Genomic DNA, 25,398 nt, shown 5'->3' on the forward strand with positions numbered 1-25,398 from the left:
TTAAATATTAAGTATTATATAAAATGAAATAAAATTAATTAAATTGTACTTAATTATTAAAAATTATATAGAATTAAATAAAATTAATTAAACTGCACTTAATTATTAAAAATATTTTGAATATAATTTGTTTGACTTGAATATTAGTTTAAATGAATTGAACTAATTTTTTTTCTAACAAATTGAACTCAATTAAATTATTATTTAAAAACTTTGAAAAAAAAGAAAAATTAACTAAGTAAATAAAAAGTTGATATGAGTTAGATAAGGCTAAAGGTTTAAATGGATCAAGTCGAGCAAAATATCGAAATGGATCGGGATCAAATTAGACCAGGACATATATAATTGAAACTCAGACAAGTCACTCTCGACCTAAAATCGGCCAAATTATGCTAGGAATGCCACAAAAGAAATTTAGTCTAGTCGGTCTCGACCAAAATTTGGCTGAGTCGACCTCAATAAAAAATAGCCCAAATTTGATTGGAATGATCACTACCAAAACTAGGTCGAGTCGATCTTGACTGGAAATCAATCGAATTGCTCTTGGTCAAATTCGACCGGAATGACCGCGACCGAAACTTAGTCTAGTTGCTCCTAATCGAAATTAGTCGACTACTACAAAGTTGGTTCTGGTTGAAAATCAACAAAATTTGATAGGGACAACCACAATTGGTTGAGACAGTTGTAACTAAAAATCGATTGAATTCAGTCAAGTCATCACCAACCTAAAATTGACCTAATTTGGTCAATATGGACACAACCAAAACTCAATCGAATCAATCCCAATTAAAATTCGATTGAGTTAAACTTTACCAAAAATCAGTTAAACTCGATGAATCAGTTATAACTAAAAATCAACTGAATTCGACCAAATTAATCCCAACCAAAGTTTGATCAAGTCAATAGTAATTGACTGAAGTACAATTTTAAAACTCTCAAATAAGTATAAGATAAATTAATTTTAAATTAATAAATAAATAATTCAACTATAACTTTAAAAGTTTAATTTTCTAAAACTAAACTATAAAATGATAGAGTTCAATTTTATTATAATCCGTCTAATTTTTTTCATTCAATACAGTATAATTAACTAATAGTTCAATTAATTTTATATATTCTAACCTTCGATATTATGTAATTTGCAATCTTATTTTAATTTTATAAATCCCATTATCATTTTCAGATCCAAACTCTAAAGTATTTTATATAGATATATTTTAGATATGATGTGTTTAGACTTTTTCCATTTTCATTTGGCCTCTCTTTTCCATTTGTGTGCCTACCCCTTCTGTCTTGTCTCCCAACTAACTTTACATTTTAATTTCATCTTCTCTGACACCTTATTGGTGGGAGCAAGTTCCATAACAAAGTCAACCTCAATGCCATATGCATGAATCAAGACACAACATGATAAAAAAATAAAGGTTTAATGTCTTCGGGAAGTCCCTATTTATGTGGATTTGTATCAATTGGGTTCCCGTATTTTGAAAGAGCTCAATTGGGTCCCTTTTTATGTAAAATTGAATCAATAAAACCCCTGTCGTTAAATTTTGTGGACGACGTTAAAAATGTTGCCTGGTGGCTAGGTGAGGTGGAATCTCATAAACATGTGGCACATGAAGAGGTCCACATAATGACCAGATGGACATGGCCAATGAGGCCTTGCCACGTGTCAGCCCCTTCCCCACCCAAAATTAGGGTTTCAGATTAGAGGGAAGGGGAAGGCTTCCTGCGCCATCATGAACGAGAATTTTGTGCCTGTGCCATGAGCTGCTTTCAAGGAAGGATGAAGGATCACGATTGAGATTCTGGCTTGAAGGAAGTTGACCCTATGATTTGATACATTGTTTCTGCGTTTGATTTGCAAGTAATGGAGAACGAAAGAACTCGCGAGTTTCGTTTCTGGTGCATCAATGGAGAAGACGAAGATATGTGGGTCGCTCTTGGGTTAATTTGCAGGCGATTCACGCGATTGGAGTTGTGCGAGGTGGAAGAAGACGTTCGCAATCTGTAGCAACGACAACATTTAGGGTGTGGTCAGATCTTGGTTTTCTCCATATTTGTTTGTGGTTTTCTGGTTATTGATGGTGAAGAAGATGATCTCGTCGCCGTAGATGGTGCGACGACGATGACGCTTGAAGGTTATTGGCTTCTGGTTTACTTGCAGGTCTGATTGTGGTTGCGGGTGGAGGCAAGCAACGGCGCGGTTAGTGGTGGAGAAGAGTGGCGATTCGCGATCTGCAGCAGCGGCGTATGGTGGATGATTCTATTGTGGAGATTGGATGACAATGCTGTTGACACGATGGCGATTTGGCTGTGCGAGGTCGAAAATGGTGAAGATTGATGGTCGCAGCATAGCAAGGGATCACGTTAGGTGGTGGCGCGAGAACGAAGGCTGAATTGCGATGGCTTGCGATTTCCATGGTGGTGCTGCTACGGTGTAGAGCTTGCGTCAACAGAGGGCGGCATCACGATTTGAATTTTGGGTTCTGTTTTCTGGGAATGATTGACAGGTCCGGTGAGATGCGAAGGTGATGGAGGTGCAACAGAAGGGAGAAGACGCTTTGGTGGTGGCGCGTGATGTGTTGGAGAGGAGGGCTACCGGCGAGGATGGTGGTGACGACGCTGGATGATGCACGACTAAAGTTTCTTGGAGAGAAATTAGGGTTTGTTTGGAGATGGTGATGATGACGTGTCAGGGTGGTGATGTGGCAGGGACTTTTTTAAACTTTTTTTAAATTAAAAAATCATTTAAGTCCACCTATTTGCCACGTGCTTATGAGATGACACCTCACCAAGCCACCAGGCAACATTTTTAACGTCGTCCACAGAATTTAACGGTTGAGGTTTTATTGATTCAATTTTACATAAAAGGGATTCAATTGAGCTCTTTCAAAATACGGGGACCCAATTGATACAAATCCGCAGAAATAGGAACCTCCGAAGACATTAAACCAAAAATAAATAAACAAAATTCATAAGCACAAATTCACATAAAAGAAACAACAACAAAATCTCAAAACTTGATGAATTTTAATACAGTGAAAAATTGTTATTTTCTAATGCAGTTAATCCTCATTTAACGTTAACGAAAGAGAAAAAATGAATTATAAATTTAAGGGTTAAATATGTTTTTAGTCCCTAAACTATCAAGCGAATTTGTTTTTAGTCCCTCTTTCAAACTAAGCTACATTTTGATCCTTCTCCTTAAGGAAATCATAATTTTTCGTCCTCCAAAACTAACGACGTTAAAAATAAGCTTAGGTGGCTAACGGTGGTGTGCCACATCATTTTTTTTTCTGACACCACTAGTTAATCTTTCTCCCTCCGACTCTACCACAACTCCGGCGCCACCTTGAACACCTCCGTCGTGATCGCGAGCCACCCCTTCCTTTCTACGGTCGTCCCTTGGAGTCGGATCTTGAAGTCCTTCACTTTCGCCACCGTGAAACTCAGCCCCTTGGCCTCCGCGGCGATCTTGACCATAATCGATACCGCATAACACTTGTAAGTGAACACTGCGGCCGTCTTCCGCTTGGTCTCGAACAGGCCGGAAAGATCAAAGCCCGATTACTTGGAGGAGATGAACTCGAAGGCGTTGAAGAACTTGGGATCCTTGGAATTTTTATTAGCCTCTTTCTCTCAGTTTAATGTTTTTGTGTGTCTGGTTTACTAGGGTTTTAAGCTGCTTGTTTTTGGTTTCAAGATTTGACATCTAGCTCTTAGCGTGAATTCATTGCCTCTCTAATTCACAGGTTTGTCTTCGATTTGCATGTTTTATTGATTGGCGGTTTTCTTTGTGATTTTGAGTTTTCATGGCGTTTGAGCAAACCTCTGTTCCTGGCAGCGATGTTGTGCGGCCACTGAATTCAGTAGCGCGGAGTGTGGCGGAAGAGTTTCTCGTTTTGCCAGTGTCTATGGCGGTTCCTGGCGCGATGCCGATTTTCTATCATGCGTCTGTCTCTGATGTTGGCTTGGTTGGAATAGGGTATGGGAATGTGACTTCGGGAGGTGGCGGTGCTGCTGCCACATTGTGTGTGCGGCCTGCTGTGCCAATTCATAATCACAATCCCTCTATGAATCTTGCTGTTGGGTTTGTTCATGCTCCTAGTTTCACCAATAGGGTTGGTGCTGTCGGTGGCAATGTTGTTAATGTTTCGAGTAGTTTTGCGGCTGCTACTCATGGGTTTCCTATGAATTTAGGGGGTAACTGGGTTGCATCGAGTAATGGCCCGGATAATATTAATTGTGAGTTTTAATGATTTGGTGTAGAAGATGGTTAATACATTTGGGCAACATGTGGTTATCAAATATCAGCTCCCTGATGAGGATCTGGATGCATTGGTTTCGGTTTCCTGCCTTCTGTTGATGAAGCTTGGAATTGTCTAGACCTTCTAGCCCCCTTGATGAAGCTCCTTGTCCTAGTCCCTTTGTTGATGACAGCTACCAGAATACATCTAATAACCTGTTTAATGTTCGAGCATTTGGGACCATTAGAAGGGGCGACTTGTGTGGAGGTGTTCGAGGAGGCGCCAGAGGTGGATGTGGTAGAGTCGGAGAGAGAAGGAGGAAGAGGAGCGGGGAAAGATTAATAGTGTCAGAACGTGGCACACCACCGTTAGCCACCTAAACTTATTTTTAACGCCGCTAGTTTTGGAGGACGAAAAATTATAGTTTCCTTAAGGAGAATGATAAAAATGTAGCTTAGTTTGAAAGAAGAACTAAAAACAAATTTACTTAATAGTTAAAGGACTAAAAACATATTTAACCCTAAATTTAAATATAAATTAAATTAACAATTAAGTCTATAAATAATCACTCATCCTTTATATTCTGTTAATATTTATTTTTATTTAGATATATTAAAAACATATATAAAAACATTTTTTTATAAAAAGTAACATCAACTCATTATTCAAGAAAGGTTTGTCTTATATGAATATTTATTTGATATTTAGGTAAATTTTTTCAAAATTCATCTTCTTAGCTTAATAAAAATGGTTATTTTTCTCATCACTCAAAGGATTTAGTTTTTTAGGTTTAGATAAAATATTTTCCAATCATATAAATAAAATAGTATAAACTTTCTTTTAAATTGTTCATCAAGATAAAATTCAATCAAATATGGATGAGTGTGTTTCACACATTCATGTGAATGTAGGAACAATTATTTTGTAAAATTTTCTTTTGTACAATTTTTAATATGCGTGTTCTTCGACCATACACATGTACTTACAATAATTTGGTAAAGTTGTTGATGAAATTTTGCACATGAACCATCTTGGATAGCCATAATCTAATGGTAAAAATTCAAGGACAATTTTATGTAAGAGTGTGTTTTCATACCTATATAAAAGTAACGACATATAGTTATTTATTTATTTTATTTTTTATAAATATTTTTGTCATACTGATTAGAGATAGTTAGGCTGCGGTACATTGTTTAAAGGTAATTACACTTTTGTGACAAAACATTTAGCCTGTAATTGTTTACGTGGATATTACTATTCACGTGGATATGTGAAGACGAATGTGTGAGGATTTGAACTGTTTTTTTGTGCTAACTGTAGAGTGAGTGAGAGTGCAAATTTGAGGGATTGTTGAGGTTTTACAATCCTTCGAAATATCTTAGATTTACATGGATTGATGAAGAAACTCTAAAATGACCATGCTACCATTTCCATATTTACTTTAGAAAATATTAGGTTAAATTGTGTAATCGATTCCAAGTGAGGAGGAACCGATTCCACTAATTTTTCTTTGCTAACAGGAGTTCACGCTATAGCTAGAATTGATTCCAGCAAAGCTTTATTTGATTTCAAGCCATGTTGAAAAGACACAATACATCGTATTCAGTTCCAGCGAGATGTATTCAGTTTCATAGGGAGAGTATTTGATTAAACCATCCCTTTCATTGCTTCGTATTCAGTTCAATCATTAGTTTATTCTGTTCCAAGATAAGTGTATTGGGTTTCATCCCTTATATTCACAAAATATTATATTTTAAAAATAATTATTTTATTTTACTTAAATACAATTTTTTTTCATTTTAAAAATTAATTTTTATTTTTTTCTCTCCTTATAATAATTTTTACAATTATATATATTATTAACAATTATCATTTATATTACTTTTAATACTAAGAGTATTTTGGTAATTTTCGATTGCTACCAATTAAATCATTTTTTATATTTATCACATCGATTAAATCCTACACTAATTTTACAAACTTTACTTCTATCACTCACTTCCAAATCTCTTCAAAAAACAATCAATGTACTCTCAAATCCCCTCAAATTCATCCACTCCTTCTCCCCTAAGTCCATCCTCCAAAGTGAACATAACCTTAGTGTAAAATGCATATCCATATTGGTATATAATCCTTTCCAATATTGATAATACAGGCTGTTAGTAAAGAAAAATCTTTAGTTCAAGTTTTAAAATAATCAGTAATACAATATGATTTTTAAAGTGAATTCTATTCAATAGATATAAGAAACGAATATCTCTATAATACAAAATAAGCATATCAATTATTCGTGAATTACAATACTAACTTATGATGTCTAAACATACTAAGTAATTAATGAGATTGTGCAATGTTATGTCATTTAACAAATAAAATACTTGTGTATTTCATTATTTGTTCTTTTAACATAACATGTGTCTTATAGATAAAATGTAAAACCCTTTTTGTTTATAGAAAATTATTTTATTCAAAATAGATAAAACTAGCCACTACATTAAAAAACAATGAAACCTTCATCCTAAGAACGCCTTCCTCCATCTCCATCTCCATCTCCGTTCTTTAGTTTCTCTTACATTTTATCTGCTTTGTGATTAGAGGTCGGGGTTGCAATCATTGTGGAGCCTCCTTCGAGTTTGACTGAACAAAATCCTCATTCCGGTAAGTAGAAATTTCTGTCTTCTTTGATACCCACTATGTTTTGGATGTGCATGAGATTCTTCTAGGGTTGCATGTACTCCTAGAGTCTTTGTTTCTTTCCTTGCTAATCAATTTTTTCTTTTGTTTTGGTCCAATCGTTTCTTTTCGTTATCTCTAGGTTAGGTAGAGTTTTAATTGATTTTGGTTGTGTGATTGAGACTAAAATTCAATGATGTGAAATTAAAGGGCTTGGATGTTATGGATTATTGTATATGGATTAAGTAATGAAATTATGAGACTGATGTTGTTAACTAAAATATATTGTCTTAATGTGATTCTTGGTGTGTTTGAGATTTGTTACAAACATTTAGATGGATTTTGGTATGTTAGGAACTATCAAATTGTAAGAGTTTAGTTTCTGCTTTATGTAGACTCATTGAACGAGCTCACTGTTTGTCGAGTGAGTGTCAAAATTAATTTTGATAGTGTTTTCCTCGCTTGACAAGCAATTCTCTCATTAGGCAAGTTAAGTTTTTCTATTTTGGATCTTTTTCAATGTGACTTATGGGATACAATAATATGAATTGCGTAACTTATCAATCAATATTATTTGATTAAAGATTATATGATACTTTTTTTGTATATAAGCTTATTCTCTTTGTTGATTTGTTTTGTGTTTATGTTTTGTAATATTCACCTTTATTGAATTGATGTAAGTAGATAAAGAAACAAATGTTGAGCTACATTTGAAGAGTGATGGTGATAAATTATAGGATTATAATTCAATAAATTTGAACACTTTTAAAAATATTCAGTTTTGTAACTTTTGTTTTGTTCTTAGATTCCATATATTTTTTTATTATTATAATTATACTCTTTTAGATAATTATAATAACATTACTTTAGTTTTTGAATCATTTGCATTTGTTTATCAATTTATATTGTTTCACTTAATAATTTATACTATTAGATCCTATGTTAAATAAAACGTAACAATACTTCTGTAATTAATTATTTTCATCACTTAATAAAAAATCATAGGAGATTAAACCTTTCAATTTTATTATCATTTTGATATGTAAATCAATATTGCAGAGATGAAAAAAAAATATAAAGTTTTCTTCATTGTACCAAAAGTAAATTAAAAAGTATAAACTTTTCATGTTGATGAAAAATGTAAACTTAATAGAAAAAATAAAACTAAGATTGATATTATTTTCTTTAAAATACAAACCTAAGTAAATGATACATCTTAAGAATTAAAAATCAAACTTAAAAAAAATCACCATTCAATTAATAGTATCAAAGATTTAACATGTGAGAATATATGATCTAACATGAGAAGGCCATTCCATTGTGACACGTGGCAACCGTGGATTGGTGAGTCGACGTGGACGGTTTGGCATACTGGTGATCCTGGTTCGAACTTGTATTCGTTCATCGCTGAGGAAACGACGTCGGAGCTGGGTTTGGTTCATTGTGATCTGTGATGGTAAAGAAGACGATGAGGCCATTCTTTCTGTTCTTCATTCTCTTCTCTTTCACCTGTGCCTCCGAACAAAGCTTCCCTGCTCATATCGGTCATTATCGTTTCCTTCTCCTTCTTTCTTAGGGTTTCAAATTCAATTATTGCCATCAATTCTTCTGATTTCAAAATCATAATTCTGTCAGCTTTTCCATTTTTTTTTAAAATTTTCTTTGTTGTTGTCATAACAGGTAGTATATTTGGTGGTGCTGGTGGCGCTGCCGGTGGCCGCTCTCGGGAACCTAAATACAATATTGAATTCCATCCCCAAGATTCCCCTTTTATCCCTGTGAGTTTCTCCATGTTTACTATTGTTAGGGTTTCTATACTGCACTTAAATGAGTGTTGAGCTTGAATGTTGAATACGATGATTAATTCTGCCCCTTGGTTTTGGAAAGGAAGTAGAGGTTTTCACCGAGTTTGCACTCTGATGCATGGATAAGTATTGTGTATCTCTTGGACGTTCAAACACGTTTACGTGATTGGGATAATATTTCCAGTTTATTTTGGTAATGCTGGTTCTGAATCCAAAGTACCTGTACAAATTTAACGGCATTGTTGTTTTGATGATATCGAAGAGATTGGAAATAAGAGTGCATGGTTCTTTTTGATGGATTAGGAATTAAATGTCCTGTTTGTTTTACAACAGATGTTCATTTGTGATAAACAAAATGCCTTTACTATTGTGCATCGTGTTTGATTAACTTTTGAGATGGATGAAATGAATTTTGTTGAGAAAATATTAGGATCTAGTTACAAGGTATGGGTTCTTTGAAAGGGAATATTTTAGCTTTAAAAGCAAATATAATTGATTGAGGGTTGAACATACAAAATTTTTAAAAGCATCTTAATTTACGATACACACCATCCAAGCGATTAAATTCTTCTAGAGTCTAAACTCACTTTCAAAATACCATTCCCAAATACAATTTAATAATTTTTAAACATCAATTGTTTCAACACTGGCTATTTCTATCTCAGTTCTTTCAAAATCAATTCTATAACAATCTAACACAAACAGACCAGACCCTAAATAGTTTAACTAGTTTGACTGACAACTCAGTAACTTGCAATTTATGGTAGTTGCCTTTTAATGAACATAATAGGCTTTTTAAGTTATTTGCTAGGCCTCTGGGCATAACTGGATCTTTTTCTTTTCAGGATAAAGCCAATTTCAACTTTATACATGTTTATCTCATGACCTGCTGATAAGAACTTGTGATACTTCATTTGCAGGATGATGACCAGGAATCTATAACCATACCAGATAAAAATGGACAAAAATTTATCTGTTACTTACCTAAAGTGGAAAAGGAAAAAAGTGGAAAGCCTGTTATCCAACACAATGTTAGCAGTATGATTGTTGAAACAGAGAAACGGATTAAGCAGAAGACACCAGATGAACTGCTAGAAGCATTAAAGGGTCCGTGCTTTCTCAGGGTTAGTATTTGAATTATTTCCAGTGGTGATTTATTAATTACTATTCATGAAGTTTGTGGTCTGGATATTTGGGTTTTGGTGAGTCATATTTAAACATATGGCATCCATTGTAAATCATTTCCTTACTGGGTGTTTGAATGTGCAGCAAGAAGGTTGGTGGTCATATGAATTTTGCTATCAAAAGAAGTTGCGGCAACTACATTTGGAAGATGATAAGGTATACCCTCTTGATTACATTCCCTTCATGGGTATTTGTATAAACTTCTCTTTGCTCCGTGCTCTCTTCAGCAGCTCAAAGTGATGTATTTGTTAGGGGAATTACATTCTTGAATAAGTTTAAGTACTGACTCAGACACATCGGATACTACACTGACATAGATACCAGGACACGATTAGTGTTCAAAAGTGATACTGCTGATTACACACACACACACATATATGTATGTAAGTATGTATATAATCAAATGTGACAAAAGTATGAAGATTTATATAATTCTCACTATAAAAAAAATTGTTATAGTTTCCATGTAAGAACATCCTTTAGTATAGCATTATAAATAAGAAACGTGTATCTTAATAGTTAAAATAACAAGCCCAAAAGAATGAGTCATCATTTATAGTATAAGTTGTTTACTTTCAATTGCTTTTTTACTATTTTATTTTAGTAGTGTGTAGGAAGTGTTTAACGGATAATAAGTATTGGCTCACTTTCTTTACTTATGAGTTGTGGCAAATAGGGGTCTAAAATGTGTTGGTCCAGGAGCCAATTAAAAAAATATTTTTTAATAGTGACATGGTTAAGGAGTGCCAGACACATGTTTTAGGCATCTGGAAAGCGTTGTGTTCAAAAAGTAGCGGACGGTGACCTTCTATTCTACTGTGGTGTCAATGCTTCGAGGGTTTCATCTAATTCACCCGAAATGTCATTTTAACTTAGGCGTCTGCTTTATTTTGGGTTTGGGTTAGTATTCAGTTTGATTAACAATAGTATCTGCATATTTCCTTAAGTTTTGAGCTTCAAATTTTCTAATGTGACTTAATTTTGTTTCCGCTCTCTGAATTTTGATTCTATAACTAATGGGAAATGATTGTATTATGATTTTATGACGTGTGATAGAGACATACAGTGCATCTTAATGGGACAAGAAAATTTATATCTTAATGGGACAATTTTGTTACTGCGTAAAAGGAGAGGATCCAAATTTCTTGATACCATCCTTGTTCAAATTTCCTTGCCGTGATTATTGATTGTAGAATTTAGTCATTGATATAAATCATACATTCAAAAGACCTATCTTTTGGTTTGTCAATTATATCGAAGTGCATTTTAGCAGGTTCAACTGTATAATAGTGGATATGTTTTATTATTATTATTAGAAACTTGTAAAATCATATATTCATGTATCATAATCAGTGTAAATTTTTCCTTCTCACAGATCGTCCAGCAGTTTATCCTAGGAGAGTATGATCCGGAGGCTACAGCTGCATTTAACCAAAATCTTTCCGACATTTCTACATTGAAGGATCCCCGTTCAAAAGATGCATCTCAAAGGTACCTTATCGATGTCTGTTTATGAGTGTGAGAATTGGTTTAACTTGGAGAAATGGTTTCACATGATATATGCTGTGAATGACTGAATGATAAAAAGAAATACGCAATTATATAATATTCTTTCAGGTATCATGCTCATCAATATACTAACGGAACCATGTGTGATCTTACAAATAGGCCAAGAGAGACCGAGGTATGAAATTGCAGAATTGGGTCTTTTTCTTCCTTCCCTCATCATATTGATTTCATATTTCTATTTTAGGTGAGGTTTGTATGCTCGGAACCCAGAGCAATGATTAGTTCAATTACTGAGATTTCCACTTGCAAGTATGCACTTACAGTGCAATGTCCGACGCTATGCAAGCACCCGTAAGTCCTCCCCGCATCTTTCTTTGAAGTTTTTTTGTCTCATCACTATATCTAAGTTTTATGCTATTAATGTTTCTGCAGATTGTTTCAAGAGGAGATACCAGTATGGCACACCATCGATTGTAATGTGCTCCCAAAGAAACACGTGGATTCCGAAGTGAGGCAAGAAAACCAAAATATGGAGATTGTTATGGTCACAGATTCAGAAAATAATGACTCAGAATTAGAACAATGATATAATGTACAGAAAAAACCATAGGGAAAGTAAGTGACATGTATTTTCTACAGTAAAGGAACATCTATTTTCTATTAGCCTCTGCCTAGGTCATGTCTCCCACCATGGAAAACAAGTTTTACAAAGTTAGGTTTTTGTTCAAATTCAGATTGATGGTCGAAATTTTCCGCTCTCTTTTTCCTTTTCCCAATGTTTTTGGTTTTTATCTTTTTTATTCTCACTCCGTTTTGTTCTCCTTATCATCTTTAGTCTTCTCCATCCTACATTAACCACTGTCTGTGTTTGGATTTTTGTTGGAAATTAATTTGAGTTCAACTCAATGGGAGTGGAAAAAACAAACAATTTATCGTAATTCTTAAGCAAATTTGATTTTGAGTTGAATATTCTTTTAACTGGATTTAAAAAAAGTGTCAATAACACTTGAAAGTTGATTTGGGTATTCCATCTAAAATTCAATAACACTCTACTAGAGATCACAAAAATTTTTGCTATATGTAGATAAAATATATAATCTGTGACAGATAGTGTTACTACGTTGATGGTTTCCTTTTCCAGTGGCTTTCACAAAATTTGCAAATTTTGTTGGTGAAACCTTATTAATGAAACTAGGTCACCGTAGCCATGGGATACATCACCTACTTTTTCACCCTAGCTAGAGCCTTTCAGCTGATCGCTTTTCCAAATAATGATTACACGTGGTGCTATTAAGATTATACCAAGGATTAGTCTTAAGTCCTAAATGATATAGTTTTGTTTGGGGAATCAAAGAAAGTGACATGAGATTTGGAGTTTGACTTTAGAAACAAATACTTGTTTTCACAAGAGGAAGACAGTATATACATTAACCTTTTGTGGGTTTGTGTTAAATTGAGTTGGGATCATTTAAGTAATATCTCGTATTTTAATTCTCGTAAAAGGAAAACGTTAATGATATTTCACGACAAAAATAAGGTAAATTGATAAATAAGTATTTCACCCCAAAATGATGATAAGAAAAGTAGCATAATTTTAGCAGAAGAGGAATATTTGGGATCAAGATAATGAAATGTTCTATAAAAAGACAAGTGAAAGTAACGAACTAAAATATTTAGATTATTTTATTACTACACGAGAAGAAAAATATACGATAACTTGAGGTTATAATTAAATATTAATTAGAAATGTATGAGCCTACATGACCTTATTTGGATAGAATGTATGACTTTTAGTATTATGAAAAATAAAATGAAACGACATTGAAGAAAGATTTTGAACTTTTTCTTTCTTCCAGATAAGGCTAGACATGAAATGGATTTTATAATACCTATAATAACAATCTAGATATAATAAAATGGTTAAGTACATCTCCATGTGAAATTAGAATTTATTTCTGTCTCAAATTTTATTATAATTTGGTTTTTAAATTTTGAAAATAAATACATATAGTATTCATAATCCAATTATATTAAATTTTTTATATATCAAACAACATTTCATATTTAAATTATTTATTTCATTTAACATATTATAGTTCAATTATTATTTTGAAACATAATTTAAATAGAAATAAAATTAAATTCAATGAAATTGATTTATTGTATTTTATTATTAGGTCCATTAGATATGGAATGAATCGACTGATTTAATCTTTCAGTTTAAACTGATTTGGTCTGACTCTTTGATATAAACTAAATCGATTCAATCTTAAATCTTAATCGACTCGGTTCGACTTTTAATAAAAAATGATTTAACCGACTTTCATTTTTATTGTTTGTTTTCCAACCAATTGATAAAAGGGAGTTGAAAATTCACCTAAGGTTATAGGAAACTAATAAAACATCCCCAACATCAACCAAATTACAAATCAAAACACGAACTAGGTGAGAGAATAACATTTCTCAACTTACAAAATGTAGTAAAAATGTGAAAAATTCATATAAAGAATCTAATTATAAAAATTTAAAATATTTTAAGAGTGTAAAAGAACCTACTCTAAATTAAATTTTGAATAAACACTTAATGTTTTGCTACCTTTTTATAAGATAGGATCTGTGTAAGGAAAAAGAAAACAATAGCTTCGAAATCTCAAAAAGATATTACGGAGAGAAAGCTAAAGAAAAAAGGTTATGAAGAAAATAAGACGGAAAAACGAAAATGTTCTACCGGCCTTAACGATGAAGTTGTTAACAAGAACGTAAATGAAATGCAATGAAGGTAATTTCTTTCAATATTCCTTATATATGCACGAAGAAAGAAATAGCCTGCAATAAATAATGTTTAAAATGCAATGAACAATAGTGTTATACATGTAAAATTGTGATTAAAACAGTGAATAAAATAATATATATTAGAACGACATAATGCCAAATAATGAATTTAATTCTTTTAAAGCGAGACATGAAAAAAATTAGGCTAGTTTAGGTTCTCACAATAATGATTGTTTTTCATAATTTTAATATTTTATTTTTTGAATATTCATAATTATTCTTTTCAATTTTTTTCACACATGTCAACCAAATCATAAAAAGATGACATAAGATAAAGACGTCAAATTCGTTATCTATTAGGGGAAGGATAATGTGCTCGTTCCCTGGAGTTTTTATGATACTATTTACATGAAGCTCCCACGAGCATTAAAAACGTAGTTATCTATATCAACCTGCTATTTACATAAACTGCTCAATATTATTCTAACTATTTTATTAAAAATAATTTGTTTTCCTACTGGGAAGGAGTCCCTGCTGACTCAACCAGGGCCAGGTACTGAGTTATGGCTTCTCCTTCTACATTAACTTCAATGTCATAATCAGCCAAGGCATCTGCTTTTGCAATATCTGCAGATAGCTCATCTTCCATTTCTTTATCTCGTTGTGTTTTACTGTCTTCAACCTCATTCGTCGTATTTATATTATCATCAGAATTATCATTGTTAGGTAATGGAGCAGATGAACTAGCACCACCATTGGGGCCGGCCGTTGAATGTGTATTTATGGAAGCTGATGTGGGTTCGATCCCAGGTTGTTCTGTCAGTCTTAGCAAAACTTGTTCTACACCACCTCCCGCCTCAAAAGCAGCAACAACTACAAAGAAGCAGCACTATCAGAATAATCCTATATATGCATACAACTAGGTATAATGTGACTTGAATATCTGGATAAACTTTTATACCTCTCGCTCTTTCAAAACCCATTCGCACAACTTTCTCAATTTCATAATCTTTTGCTTGTTTCTGTCTCTTACTTTTCCTTGACTCGATCGAAACCTTCATATTCATGAGTAAGTAGGAAAATTGTTTGAAGTGACATAATTTTGTTAAGACATATACTAACCTGTAAAGCAGAATTGGTTACAGGATTCGTCAAATCATCCAATGCCTTCTGAGTATCATTTTCATTTTGTCTAAGGGCTTCTGCAGCAAGCTCCTTGTCAAACCTGTCAGAATAGCAGTGTCAATTCTGATGACTAGTTCGATTATGCAAAAGCAGCATTATCATACTAGAAGAATAAACCTGAAATTCATCCCTGAAGTAGTATTCTCTCTCATATTATGTATCAAGTATTAGAAGTTATGCTAAGTAGTCCCCAAATATTGAGAAGCCCTTCAACTAGATCTTTGAACGATAGTAAAATATACCATATTAAGGACAAACCTGAAAATACTCGAGGAATTACAACATAAACTTTAGGAATTACTTAGGAGAGAGGATAATGCCCGAGGGACCAAATTGGTAGTTTAATATTATTAGTTCATCTTAACGCGAGGATACTATTCACATAAAGAATAATAATTATTAGTTCATCTTAACGCAAGGATAGCTGCCACGAACGAATAAATAAATTCTAAGTGCCACAAGCCTAGGTACTTACAATACGTTCAAAAAGCAGCCACCCTTACAGACCATTCTTTACAATACGCATGAACAAATATCAATACTCACAATACAGCACATAAATAACCCTTACCCAATAGAGACCAATTCCTTCAATCTCTCTAGATCCACAGCTTTCTTTAAGGGTGTCATTCCATACCGCTTTTGTTCCCTGGGAGCAAGCTATTTAGAAAGAGAAACACAAAGAAAATAAAGCAGATAAACATTAACCCACTTAATTTCATTTCTTCTCCTCATATCCTCCTCCCGCTTTTGCAATTTCTTTGCTTTCTCCTCAGCAAGGAAATCAATGGCACCCCCAACATCTTGATTGTTCATCCGCAATGCTCGCTTTGCATCACGTTCAACATAGCCCATGCTCATAACAAATGATAAGGCTTCATCTGACACTTGCAGCTGCACAGAAAAGAGCATTGCTTACTAGAGAAAACGAGGCAGGGGACATACAAAAATAAAACTGTATATATCAATCAATTTCAAAAACATTTGAAGCCAGAGGGATCCTAACTATCTACTGTTAACTTCAAAATTTTAAATATTAAACTCCTTATAGAAGGTCAAGCTTCAGGCTCTTAACATTTGAAACTCGTCTAACTCCAACAAATGTGTAAAATGTTGACTATATTTCTTCTATCCAATTGATCGAACTTTTAGAAACCTGTTCAAACTTAGCTCTTGCAGAGGCTAATGCTTTTCTGGATTTCTCTAACTGCCCAGTATGATATGCCACTACCCCTTCAAGCAGCTCTAGTCTCAAATGCCTATAAACAAAACAAATTCATTATTTACAGGATGAAGAAAAAAATTAGGTGTTTTCACCACAAACATAGTGTTTTAAGGGGAAAAAAACAAAGGAAACAACTCACAATGCAAGTTCTGGAAATCGACCACCTTGTAAGAGCCTCAGGCGAAGAGAATCCTTTCCATGAGCCCGTTCAATTCCTATCCTAGCTATTTCAAGACGCTTTCCTGCGTCTGCGAGCCATCTGATGTCTTGTATCATAAAATAGCACCATACCATGTCTATTTGTAGTATAGGAACATTGTCAATAAGCTGAAGAGACAAAATTTGTATTAGACTCAAAACAAAAACATCTGTATTAAAAAATTTGGCTCTTCTAATTTATTTTGGGGGGCAAGGGGAACTATAGAGGAAAAAAATACAGTTGTAACAATTAATGGAAGAACCAACACTTAAAATCTGGTACTTTAACACTTAACAAATATTTATAACTACGTATTTTCTCTGTCTCTCACTTCAGAGGATCTCAATCCTCTAAAGACTCGTCTGTTTCCTACGCAATCTAAGAGCTTCATTACAAAATGCACACATGCAACAAAATATTGCCAACGACAAGTAATTTTCAGAAAAAGAAAAGGAATACGTAGCTAAAACACAGTTTTCAGTGAAATAAGTACACAATTAGACTAAATCATGCCCCAGTTCTTTACTTTAGTAAATAATTTGCAACAAAATTCTCTGGTCCACGATAAAGTTTGAATAAATTACTCACCTCAATGACTTTTGAATCACAAAGAGAGAATGACTCCTGCAAAAATAAATGAAATTTTGAACTAAGAGTGAAATTTATAAAAAAAAATCACTATCCAAGCAACACGGAAGAGAAGCCATGCGTGCAACTTCATGATTTATAAGCCATTTTCTGCCAAAATAATAATAATAATATGGCAAAAATACTACTTAAAATGTCAAGGTTAAAAGAAAGACGGTAAAAATGTCACAGAAACTATAACCACAAACTCTTGCCCTGACAAAGGATACTTCCTTCACCACACAATGCTCATAAGTCAGTGCCTATTCGTCACGTATCATTGAGCATAATGATGGCGAGTTACACCGAGCAGCAGTATTGCAGTTCATGACTCGATTCTCCGGAATTCACCCTGCCTTTTCCCCGTACAGCAATCCCTCTTAACTGTTTGAATTAGTAGCTTACACTACCCCAACACTCTTTTTGATAAAAAAAGTAGATTGCAACAAGTTTAAAAGGCAAGAGTAGAGAGTGAATTTCAGAGAAACCAAAAGTAGTGTATAAGTTTCAGGGTAATTTGATCATTAGAATAACACACTCGCAACAAAACATAAACCTATAAAAACTAACCTCTCCCATGCTAAGCACTTCCAGCGCATCTTTGTAATTCCCCTGCTTGATAAGTTTCTTCCCCTTCGCGTGAAGCATCAGTCCCATCATCACTGCCCTGGCACAGAAGCCAAACCCTCACTTTCTAATTCAAAACGAAAAATTACAAACACAAAAGCTCACACGTGCACCACACCTTTGATCAGTCTCAGAGCCTAACCGCACTTTCTGTCCACTCTGATCCTCAACTTCGATATTGAAGTCCTCAATCGGCAACGCACCATCCGAGTGGCGTTCCGCCATCGCAGTCGCAGCAGCCCTGTCCACATCGAACGCAACCAACTAAGTAAACCAAAACGACGACGTTTTCGCGAAATTAAAACCGTGGCAAGGCGCGTGACCTGATACGCGCGAGTCTGGAACAACGCTCTTCCTCCGCGACGAGGGATATTCCCTGCTGCGGAGAGGAGGCGCGCGTGGCGAGAATCTTAGCGTTGTTTTTTATGCCGAGTTGGGAAAGGGTTTGAGGTGGAACGGCGTCGTCTCGAAGAATCTTGCCGGCGCAGATGAGGTTGATGGACTGCGATGGAGAGTTGGATCGCTCGGCGACGAAGTCGCGGAGCATGGCGAGGGTCCAGGCGTGGAGGTCCACCTCTTCCACCACCCCTGCCCACGTTCCTCCTATCTTCAGTTTCGCCATCACACAAACACACACACACTGAAAACTCAGGTTTTTGAAGCTTTTCGATTTCCAACTCTTTCGTATCAACAAAGAAACAAATGAGGAATATAATAACGGAGTAAAGTAAACTTGTTTGTTAAGAAATATTAATTATTTTTATTTTATTTTCTCAATTACTTTGATTATGGATTTGTTTGTTCTCATACTAACACAAGATAAGTTCTTCTTGACTAATTTTAGTCTTAATTTTAATTTTAATTTCGTTCCTTATATTTTATAATGTCCAAAAAAAATTCTTAACTCTTTTCTCATTTTCAGTTTTTTTAATTATTAATTATCCGTTGTTAGTTTATCGAATTTTTTTTTTATTCTTACAAGACTAAATATATCTTACAAACTATTTTGTTCTCCGAACCTCTGTTTCCATCGTACAAAGGGGATGTCAACAAAAAAAAGTCGTTTAAGTCAGTAATGAGAGGTCTTTGGGGGCACATGCAAAAGTGAATAATAAATCATCATAAAGTTTATTTTATTGACCATGAGCTCATTCAAATGGATCACAATTTATAGACTCATTAGTCTTAAGGTTTAATGACCAACTTACCTGTGAAGCGAAACTCGTTTTTAGTTAAGTTCTACCAAGATGGAGTATTTTCAATAGACAATAACATATACCAGTATGTAGTGTTAGGTATCTGACATTCGACCCAATTCTTCTCGAAGCATATCAGGATTCTCATGTTGACCGCAGGCTACCCAGTACTAGGTTCCTGATACCGAACCTCAACTATACCTAAGTTGTAAACCTCGATTGATAGGGTCAATAAGTGTAACATCTCAAAAATATAGTATAACTATATTATAGAGTCATCACATAAAATGATACAATAAAATAGTCATCGACTAAGTAATCAAGTGTTAACGGTACAATTATCCAAAATAACCATAAAATTAAAACTTTACAAGATTCTGCCTAAGGAACAAAACTATAAACATAACTGATCGGTTCCTACAAAATCTCCACATGACCGATCGGTCCTAGTCTAGGCAGTTGTGTCCTCTCCGTCCAACGCCTGCTCCACCGAACACTTGAAATCCTCTGCTCACATCCATCAGATGATCATTGCAAAGAAGAAATGCCGAACGGGCAACATAGCAATACAAAAAAGAAGGGTAAGCTAGTGTGATTTAATAGTCATATAAACATAAAATCCAAACAAACATATCAGATAATTATACTCACGTAGAAAAACATGTAAACACATATTGACCGACCACTACAACTCGACCATCCGGACTAGTATGAATATGTAGCTTTTGGTCGTTCGTGCACTCGTGGGTGTAGTAACTGGAAACCCATCAGCTGTCACACGAGGTTAACTCGTTATCACTCACCATAGGACCCCCCCCCCCTCGACTAGGGCCTACCGCTATTCTCACGACATGACTTACCCATCTCTACTTGAGACTTGGTAATCATTAGAATGTCAGGATGAACGTCGTAGATTTCGCTATCCATATTCATACTATACCACCACCTTGATTAACCAATCACCGAGACATTCCTCCTTGGAATTCTCTTTCATACCAGTTGGAACATCATACCTTATTTGAATATTAATACAATTTCTCATACATAGTAGATCAATGCAACTATAATAAGCAATCAGAGCCAAACAGTGAAATCAGCATTTAAAGACCAAATAACCTTTCGTAGAAGAAGACCGAACGACAACAACAGCACCCCCGAGTACAACCGAACGGTCAATGACCGGTCAGGCCTAAGCATAAGCCGAACTCAGTTAAGTACCGCACGCTAGAATACTGTCGAACATTTAGACTATCCCGAACACTAGAATAACCGAATCACCAGAACTAAACCGAACACTTATAACTTAGACCAAATACTTATGTAAAACCGAGGACTAAGGTTAATCCGAACCCTAGTAGAAAACCGAGTAGTACTAAGAGACCGAGTGCTAGTACAAGACCGAACACTACTCAAAGACCAAACGCGAATACAGAACCGAACACTATTAAGATCGAACATGAATACAAAACCTAACACTTATACGAAACCTAGCACTACTAAACCAAACGCTAATACAGAACCGAGTATGACTAATAACGAATGCTAATACCAAACCGAATACTGCCAAGGCCGAAAACGAATACTGTTAAAACCGAACGTTAGTACGAAACCGAGGAACACTAAGACCGAATACTACTACGAAACCGAATACAACTAAGACCAAACCAAATTAATGACCGAGTACCTGAACTTGGCCGAGCGGTAAAAAACGAACGCTCGACTTTCCGCATAACTCTGTAGAACTTCTGCAGAATGAAATACACTATAATTTACCAAAACTGACCATTTTCCTCAACCCAGAATTCACTACAAAGTCTGCATAATCTACAACTCAATAATTAAAACATTTAACATGTCACACAAACAATGTCTAACACCCAAACATTCAATTTCACATACATGCAAAACCATCAAACAACATTTTCATACATCATCAACCAAACAATTAAATTAACTAACTTTCCTTACCTCTTAACTGAACCGAACGACTTCTATCCTTCCAGAAATTTTCTCACTTCCAGAAAATCCTAAGAACACCTATAACTCACTGATTTGTGAGAATCGACCAACCAAAGTACGAAAGAGGAAGTTAGAAAGAGAAAGAGAAGACTGATGAACACATGTAAACAACAAGGTTTACTTGCATGTGCCAGAAATTCCAAAAATTCACAAGAATTAAAGGAACAAAACTTACTAGCTCTAATCACTACACCGATCGGTGAAATGTAAGCTCTTGACACACAGATTCTTTAGGTACGATCTGAAAGTTGAACAGATGAATTGAGATTGAAGAACTCTAGAGAGAAGGAGGAGAAAAGAAGAAAGTAGAAGAAATTGGAGAGATAAAGTTGTATTCAAAGAATGGGTCGAGACTTTTGAAACTTTTCATTTATATATCAATCTTATTTTAATCTAAACCGCTTGGTCTCATCCCTTGTTTACACCTTTCTACTCCAGACTCCTCTAAATCTCTCGGTTCTTACAATAAGTCTTCAGCCATATACAATACACATTCAATTTTTATTTTTTCAATTTGTAACTGCTTAATTTTATTTAGTTTAATTATTTATAATTTAATTACTTTTAACACGACAAAGGGAGATTAAAATTTTTTCTTTCGGATACTTAGATTACCGAATTTGATAAAAATACCTTAATTTTTATTTTTTAATCATTTTATTTAATTTTAAAAATAAATTGAGTTGATGTTAAAGATTGAGAGAATAAAACTTCTTAAAATATGAAAATCAAAATTATAGAAAATTAAAAATTATGGTGCTAACATTGCGAAAAAACGACTTTGTAAAATAAAAATACCGAAGTCTCAATTAAATTTAAATGATAACTAATTAAAACGGTTAAAATGATAAATATGTAGCAAATTTTAAAAAATATGATAGTTTACTCCATAATTTATAAAAATGGAAAATTTTGTTAACAAAAGAGAAGATGATAAAGATCAAAATATTTTTTATGATGATAAAAGTAAATCTAAGAATTCAAATATGCAAAAGATATTGGAAGACTTATAGCTTAGCTTTAAGCTTTTGAATAAGTCTTATATATTTGTACGTAGGACGTATTTTAGAGAGTTACAAGGTAGTACAATATTATTTAGGAAATTTTTTAAAGGTTTGAAAAATGTTCTACGATAATCGATAGTGGTAATTGATTATCTAAATGATTTCATAAGTTTTAGAAGATTCTCTGTGATAATTGATTATCATTTATGGTAATCGATTATTATATAGAAAAAACAATTTTTTAAAAAAGTTTCTATGATAATCAATTATCACATCGAGAAAAGGTTTTTGAAAAATTTATGTGATAATCAATCATCATTTTAGATAATTGATTATCATCGTTAGTTATGGTCATACTTTTTCGTTTCTTGATCTAATTTTCAAAAATAAAAGTCTATATATTTTACCTAAACCTAGTTTCTAAACTTTTCATTTCAGTGGTTTAGAGTTGTGTTGTCAAAAGAAACTCTGTATTTAAAAAGAGACTTTGTAAGACGTAATGTTGGTAGAATAAGAACTTTCACTAAATGTGTCTTGAGTGATTGAGTGTTGCTACTGTTGCTAGAAAAAATTATTCATCCTTTATGTGTTTCAAATGAGGTGTTATTCATCTCTTATGTCTTCAAGAGATGTCTTTTCTAACCTAAACTTTATTTTCTATCAGTATAAGTTGTGGTTATTTGTTAGAGATTAACAATTAGATGAAGGGTCTTTTGATCTCAACTAGTATAAAACTCCTTATGGAATTCTCTTTCTCTCTACACTAGTACAAAAATCGCGTACAACGTCGAATATTTTGGGCTGTTACCAGGGAATTCGCGAAACGACGTCATATCAGGAGACGTTAAATTAACGTCGAATCTTATCAATATATGACGTTAACTTAACATCGAATTTTTTCAACATACGACGTTAATCAATTTGTTTTTGTTTTTTTTTTAATTAATTGTGATAATTTTTTACAACTCTACGAGACCTGAAAAGCAGAAAAACAACAAATTTCAGTTTTTGGTATTTTATAAAGCAAGAACTATGAATGTGTAGTGTAGTATCAACAACAAACAACAATAACCAACAACAAACAAGTTCAATCAAACAACAACAACAAACAAGTTCAACAAAAAAAACAACAAACAAGTTCAACAAATAAGTTCTTCAAAATGAAAATGAAACCTAACTTTCAAAAGGTGGGTTCGTCGGAACAAAGTGTCGTCACCAGTGATAGAGAAAGCAATATGCTCCTAAGAAGGATGAGAGCACGAAAATAACCGGTCAAAACAAACGAAAATCTTACATAAAGTAGTTAATTAACATGCATTTGTATCAAATGAAAGAAAAATTACATTTGATTGTCGACAAACTTCGTTCGGGAAATGTTTGAGAAGAGAATACGGTCTCGCGCGCTAAGATAAAATGAATGAATTTTCAATCTCCCGCTCAAATTTTTATTGAATTCACTAACCTTTTGACGTCTAACGTTAGGGCATTCGACGTTTTATATCATTTTACATCGAATTACAATTCTAAACGACATTTAATAATTGCATTTATTTATAAAAATGTCATCGGTCATTTTTAACGTTGACTATTCAGTGGTTAGACGTTGAACGCATGACGTTATAAACTGTTTTTCTACTAGTGCTACTCTTTATTTTTTTTAAAGGAATCAAATTTATTTGTAAAGTCAACTTTAAAAAGGGATTTTTTTTTAAAAGGCACTATTTTAGTAAAAAAGTCAATTTACCCCATATTGGTTTTCATCCATACGTGAATATTCTGTTGTGCGATTCTAACAATTTTTATGAGAGCTTGCTTTGATAGTCATTAATATTTTTCGAAAATGGTTGGAGAAAAAAACATTTGTTGAGGGTGCTTAAATGAACAACCCTCATTTGTTTATTAGGGAAAATTATGATTTTTTGGAAAGCGAGAATGTGTAGGAACCTAAGCCCTTTTCACAATGGGCTGCAAATGAAAATAGAAGGGCTATGTTAGAGCTAGAAATATAATTTCATTTGCTTTATCCCTTAATGAGTTCTACATGATTTATATGTGTAGGAGTGCTCATGAAATGTTAGAAATTTTAAGAGTCACTTATAAAGACACAAATGATGTTAAGCGTGCTCGAAATAACTCCTTAATACAAGAATACAAGATGTTCCATATTTGGCAAGGGGAAACATCCATGATGTGTATAAACGCTTCACACACATTTCGTTAATAATCTCATAGGTTTTGGTAAAACTTATGATATTGATGAACTTAATATTAAAATCTTGAAATCTTTGAACATGACATGACAACCAAAGGTCATGATCATCACATAGTCAAAAATCTTGCAACCATGTCTATGACGATTCCTTTTGGTAAATTAAGAGGATCAAGAAAGAGAAAGGAATAATGCTTTTAAATTTGAAGTCGTCAAAAGCAAAAGCCCCAAAGAAGATGATGATTGTGATTGTGAAATGGATCTAATGATGAAAATGTTCATAAAGTTTATGAAGAGTAAAGACAAAATAAAATTCATAAAAAAAAGAATCAATGCTCTTCTTTAAAATTTAAGTGCTACGTGTGTGGAGAATCGGGACATGTGAAAATGGATTGTCCAAATGCTAAGAAAAGTGAAGATAAAAGAGGCAGAAAGTTCTTTAGGAAAAGAAAATGGGAGAAGAATGATTCAAGCTCTTAACAAAGCTCTAGTGACTCAGGTAAAGAAACCGATATTTTTTTATTAGTAGAAAATGAATAAAGTTATAGCAAGGTTAGTGATCTAGTATTTTAGTGAGTCAAATAATTATTGTGATGAATTACTTTGTGTTTTTCAAGAGTTGTATGCTAAATCTTAAAAATTAAATTATACACATAGAAAAATGAAATTAGAATATAAAGCCATGTAAAAGAATTTTGAAAAATCTTTGGAAGAAGTGGAAACTTTAAATAGCAAAATTTCAATATTTGAGGAAAGTAGAAATGTAGCTCTTGAGTGTGCATCTTGGAAAAATCATATATTTGACATCAACATTCTTGAAAAATTACTTGAAGATGCAACTAAAAATAAAAATTTTGAAAAGCCAAATTTTAAGAAAAAGGATTTTAATAACAACAAGCAAGCTTCTAATAAT

At 33.6% G+C, this 25,398-nt stretch overlaps 2 protein-coding genes across 2 annotated transcripts; one reads left to right on the forward strand and one right to left on the reverse strand.

The window, feature by feature from the left end:
- The first annotated feature begins 8,257 nt into the window (after nucleotides 1-8,257).
- LOC108330720 (protein OS-9 homolog) lies at nucleotides 8,258-12,170 on the forward strand. Its single transcript, XM_017565233.2, has 8 exons — nucleotides 8,258-8,467; nucleotides 8,604-8,701; nucleotides 9,649-9,852; nucleotides 9,998-10,069; nucleotides 11,289-11,404; nucleotides 11,531-11,597; nucleotides 11,667-11,773; nucleotides 11,855-12,170. The coding sequence occupies exons 1-8, from the start codon at nucleotides 8,377-8,379 to the stop codon at nucleotides 12,006-12,008; spliced, it is 909 nt and encodes a 302-aa protein (XP_017420722.1). The 5' UTR covers nucleotides 8,258-8,376; the 3' UTR covers nucleotides 12,009-12,170.
- Nucleotides 12,171-14,521: 2,351 nt separating this feature from the next.
- Nucleotides 14,522-18,756, reverse strand: LOC108332107 (uncharacterized). Its single transcript, XM_017567225.2, has 11 exons — nucleotides 18,381-18,756; nucleotides 18,176-18,298; nucleotides 18,001-18,097; nucleotides 17,392-17,427; nucleotides 16,744-16,931; nucleotides 16,536-16,638; nucleotides 16,092-16,273; nucleotides 15,951-16,028; nucleotides 15,317-15,419; nucleotides 15,156-15,249; nucleotides 14,522-15,067 (listed from the first exon to the last, which is right to left on the reverse strand). The coding sequence occupies exons 1-11, from the start codon at nucleotides 18,677-18,679 to the stop codon at nucleotides 14,709-14,711; spliced, it is 1,662 nt and encodes a 553-aa protein (XP_017422714.1). The 5' UTR covers nucleotides 18,680-18,756; the 3' UTR covers nucleotides 14,522-14,708.
- Nucleotides 18,757-25,398: the final 6,642 nt, after the last annotated feature.

This window comes from Vigna angularis, chromosome 4, assembly GCF_016808095.1.
Source record: "Vigna angularis cultivar LongXiaoDou No.4 chromosome 4, ASM1680809v1, whole genome shotgun sequence".
Lineage (NCBI taxonomy): Eukaryota > Viridiplantae > Streptophyta > Magnoliopsida > Fabales > Fabaceae > Vigna > Vigna angularis.

What these genes read in the sequence shown, in the direction of transcription:
- LOC108330720 (XM_017565233.2), top strand. Translation starts at nt 8,377, where the DNA reads ATGGTAAAGAAGACGATGAGGCCATTCTTTCTGTTCTTCATTCTCTTC. An exon ending in AAGCTTCCCTGCTCATATCG is followed by an intron (nt 8,468 to 8,603) that starts GTCATTATCGTT and finishes TTGTCATAACAG; the next exon opens with GTAGTATATTTGGTGGTGCT. An exon ending in TCAAAAGATGCATCTCAAAG is followed by an intron (nt 11,405 to 11,530) that starts GTACCTTATCGA and finishes ATATTCTTTCAG; the next exon opens with GTATCATGCTCATCAATATA.
- LOC108332107 (XM_017567225.2), bottom strand. Translation starts at nt 18,679, where the DNA reads ATGGCGAAACTGAAGATAGGAGGAACGTGGGCAGGGGTGGTGGAAGAG. An exon ending in AAGGAATTGGTCTCTATTGG is followed by an intron (nt 15,420 to 15,950) that starts GTAAGGGTTATT and finishes CTATTCTGACAG; the next exon opens with GTTTGACAAGGAGCTTGCTG. An exon ending in GGGTTTTGAAAGAGCGAGAG is followed by an intron (nt 15,068 to 15,155) that starts GTATAAAAGTTT and finishes GCTTCTTTGTAG; the next exon opens with TTGTTGCTGCTTTTGAGGCG.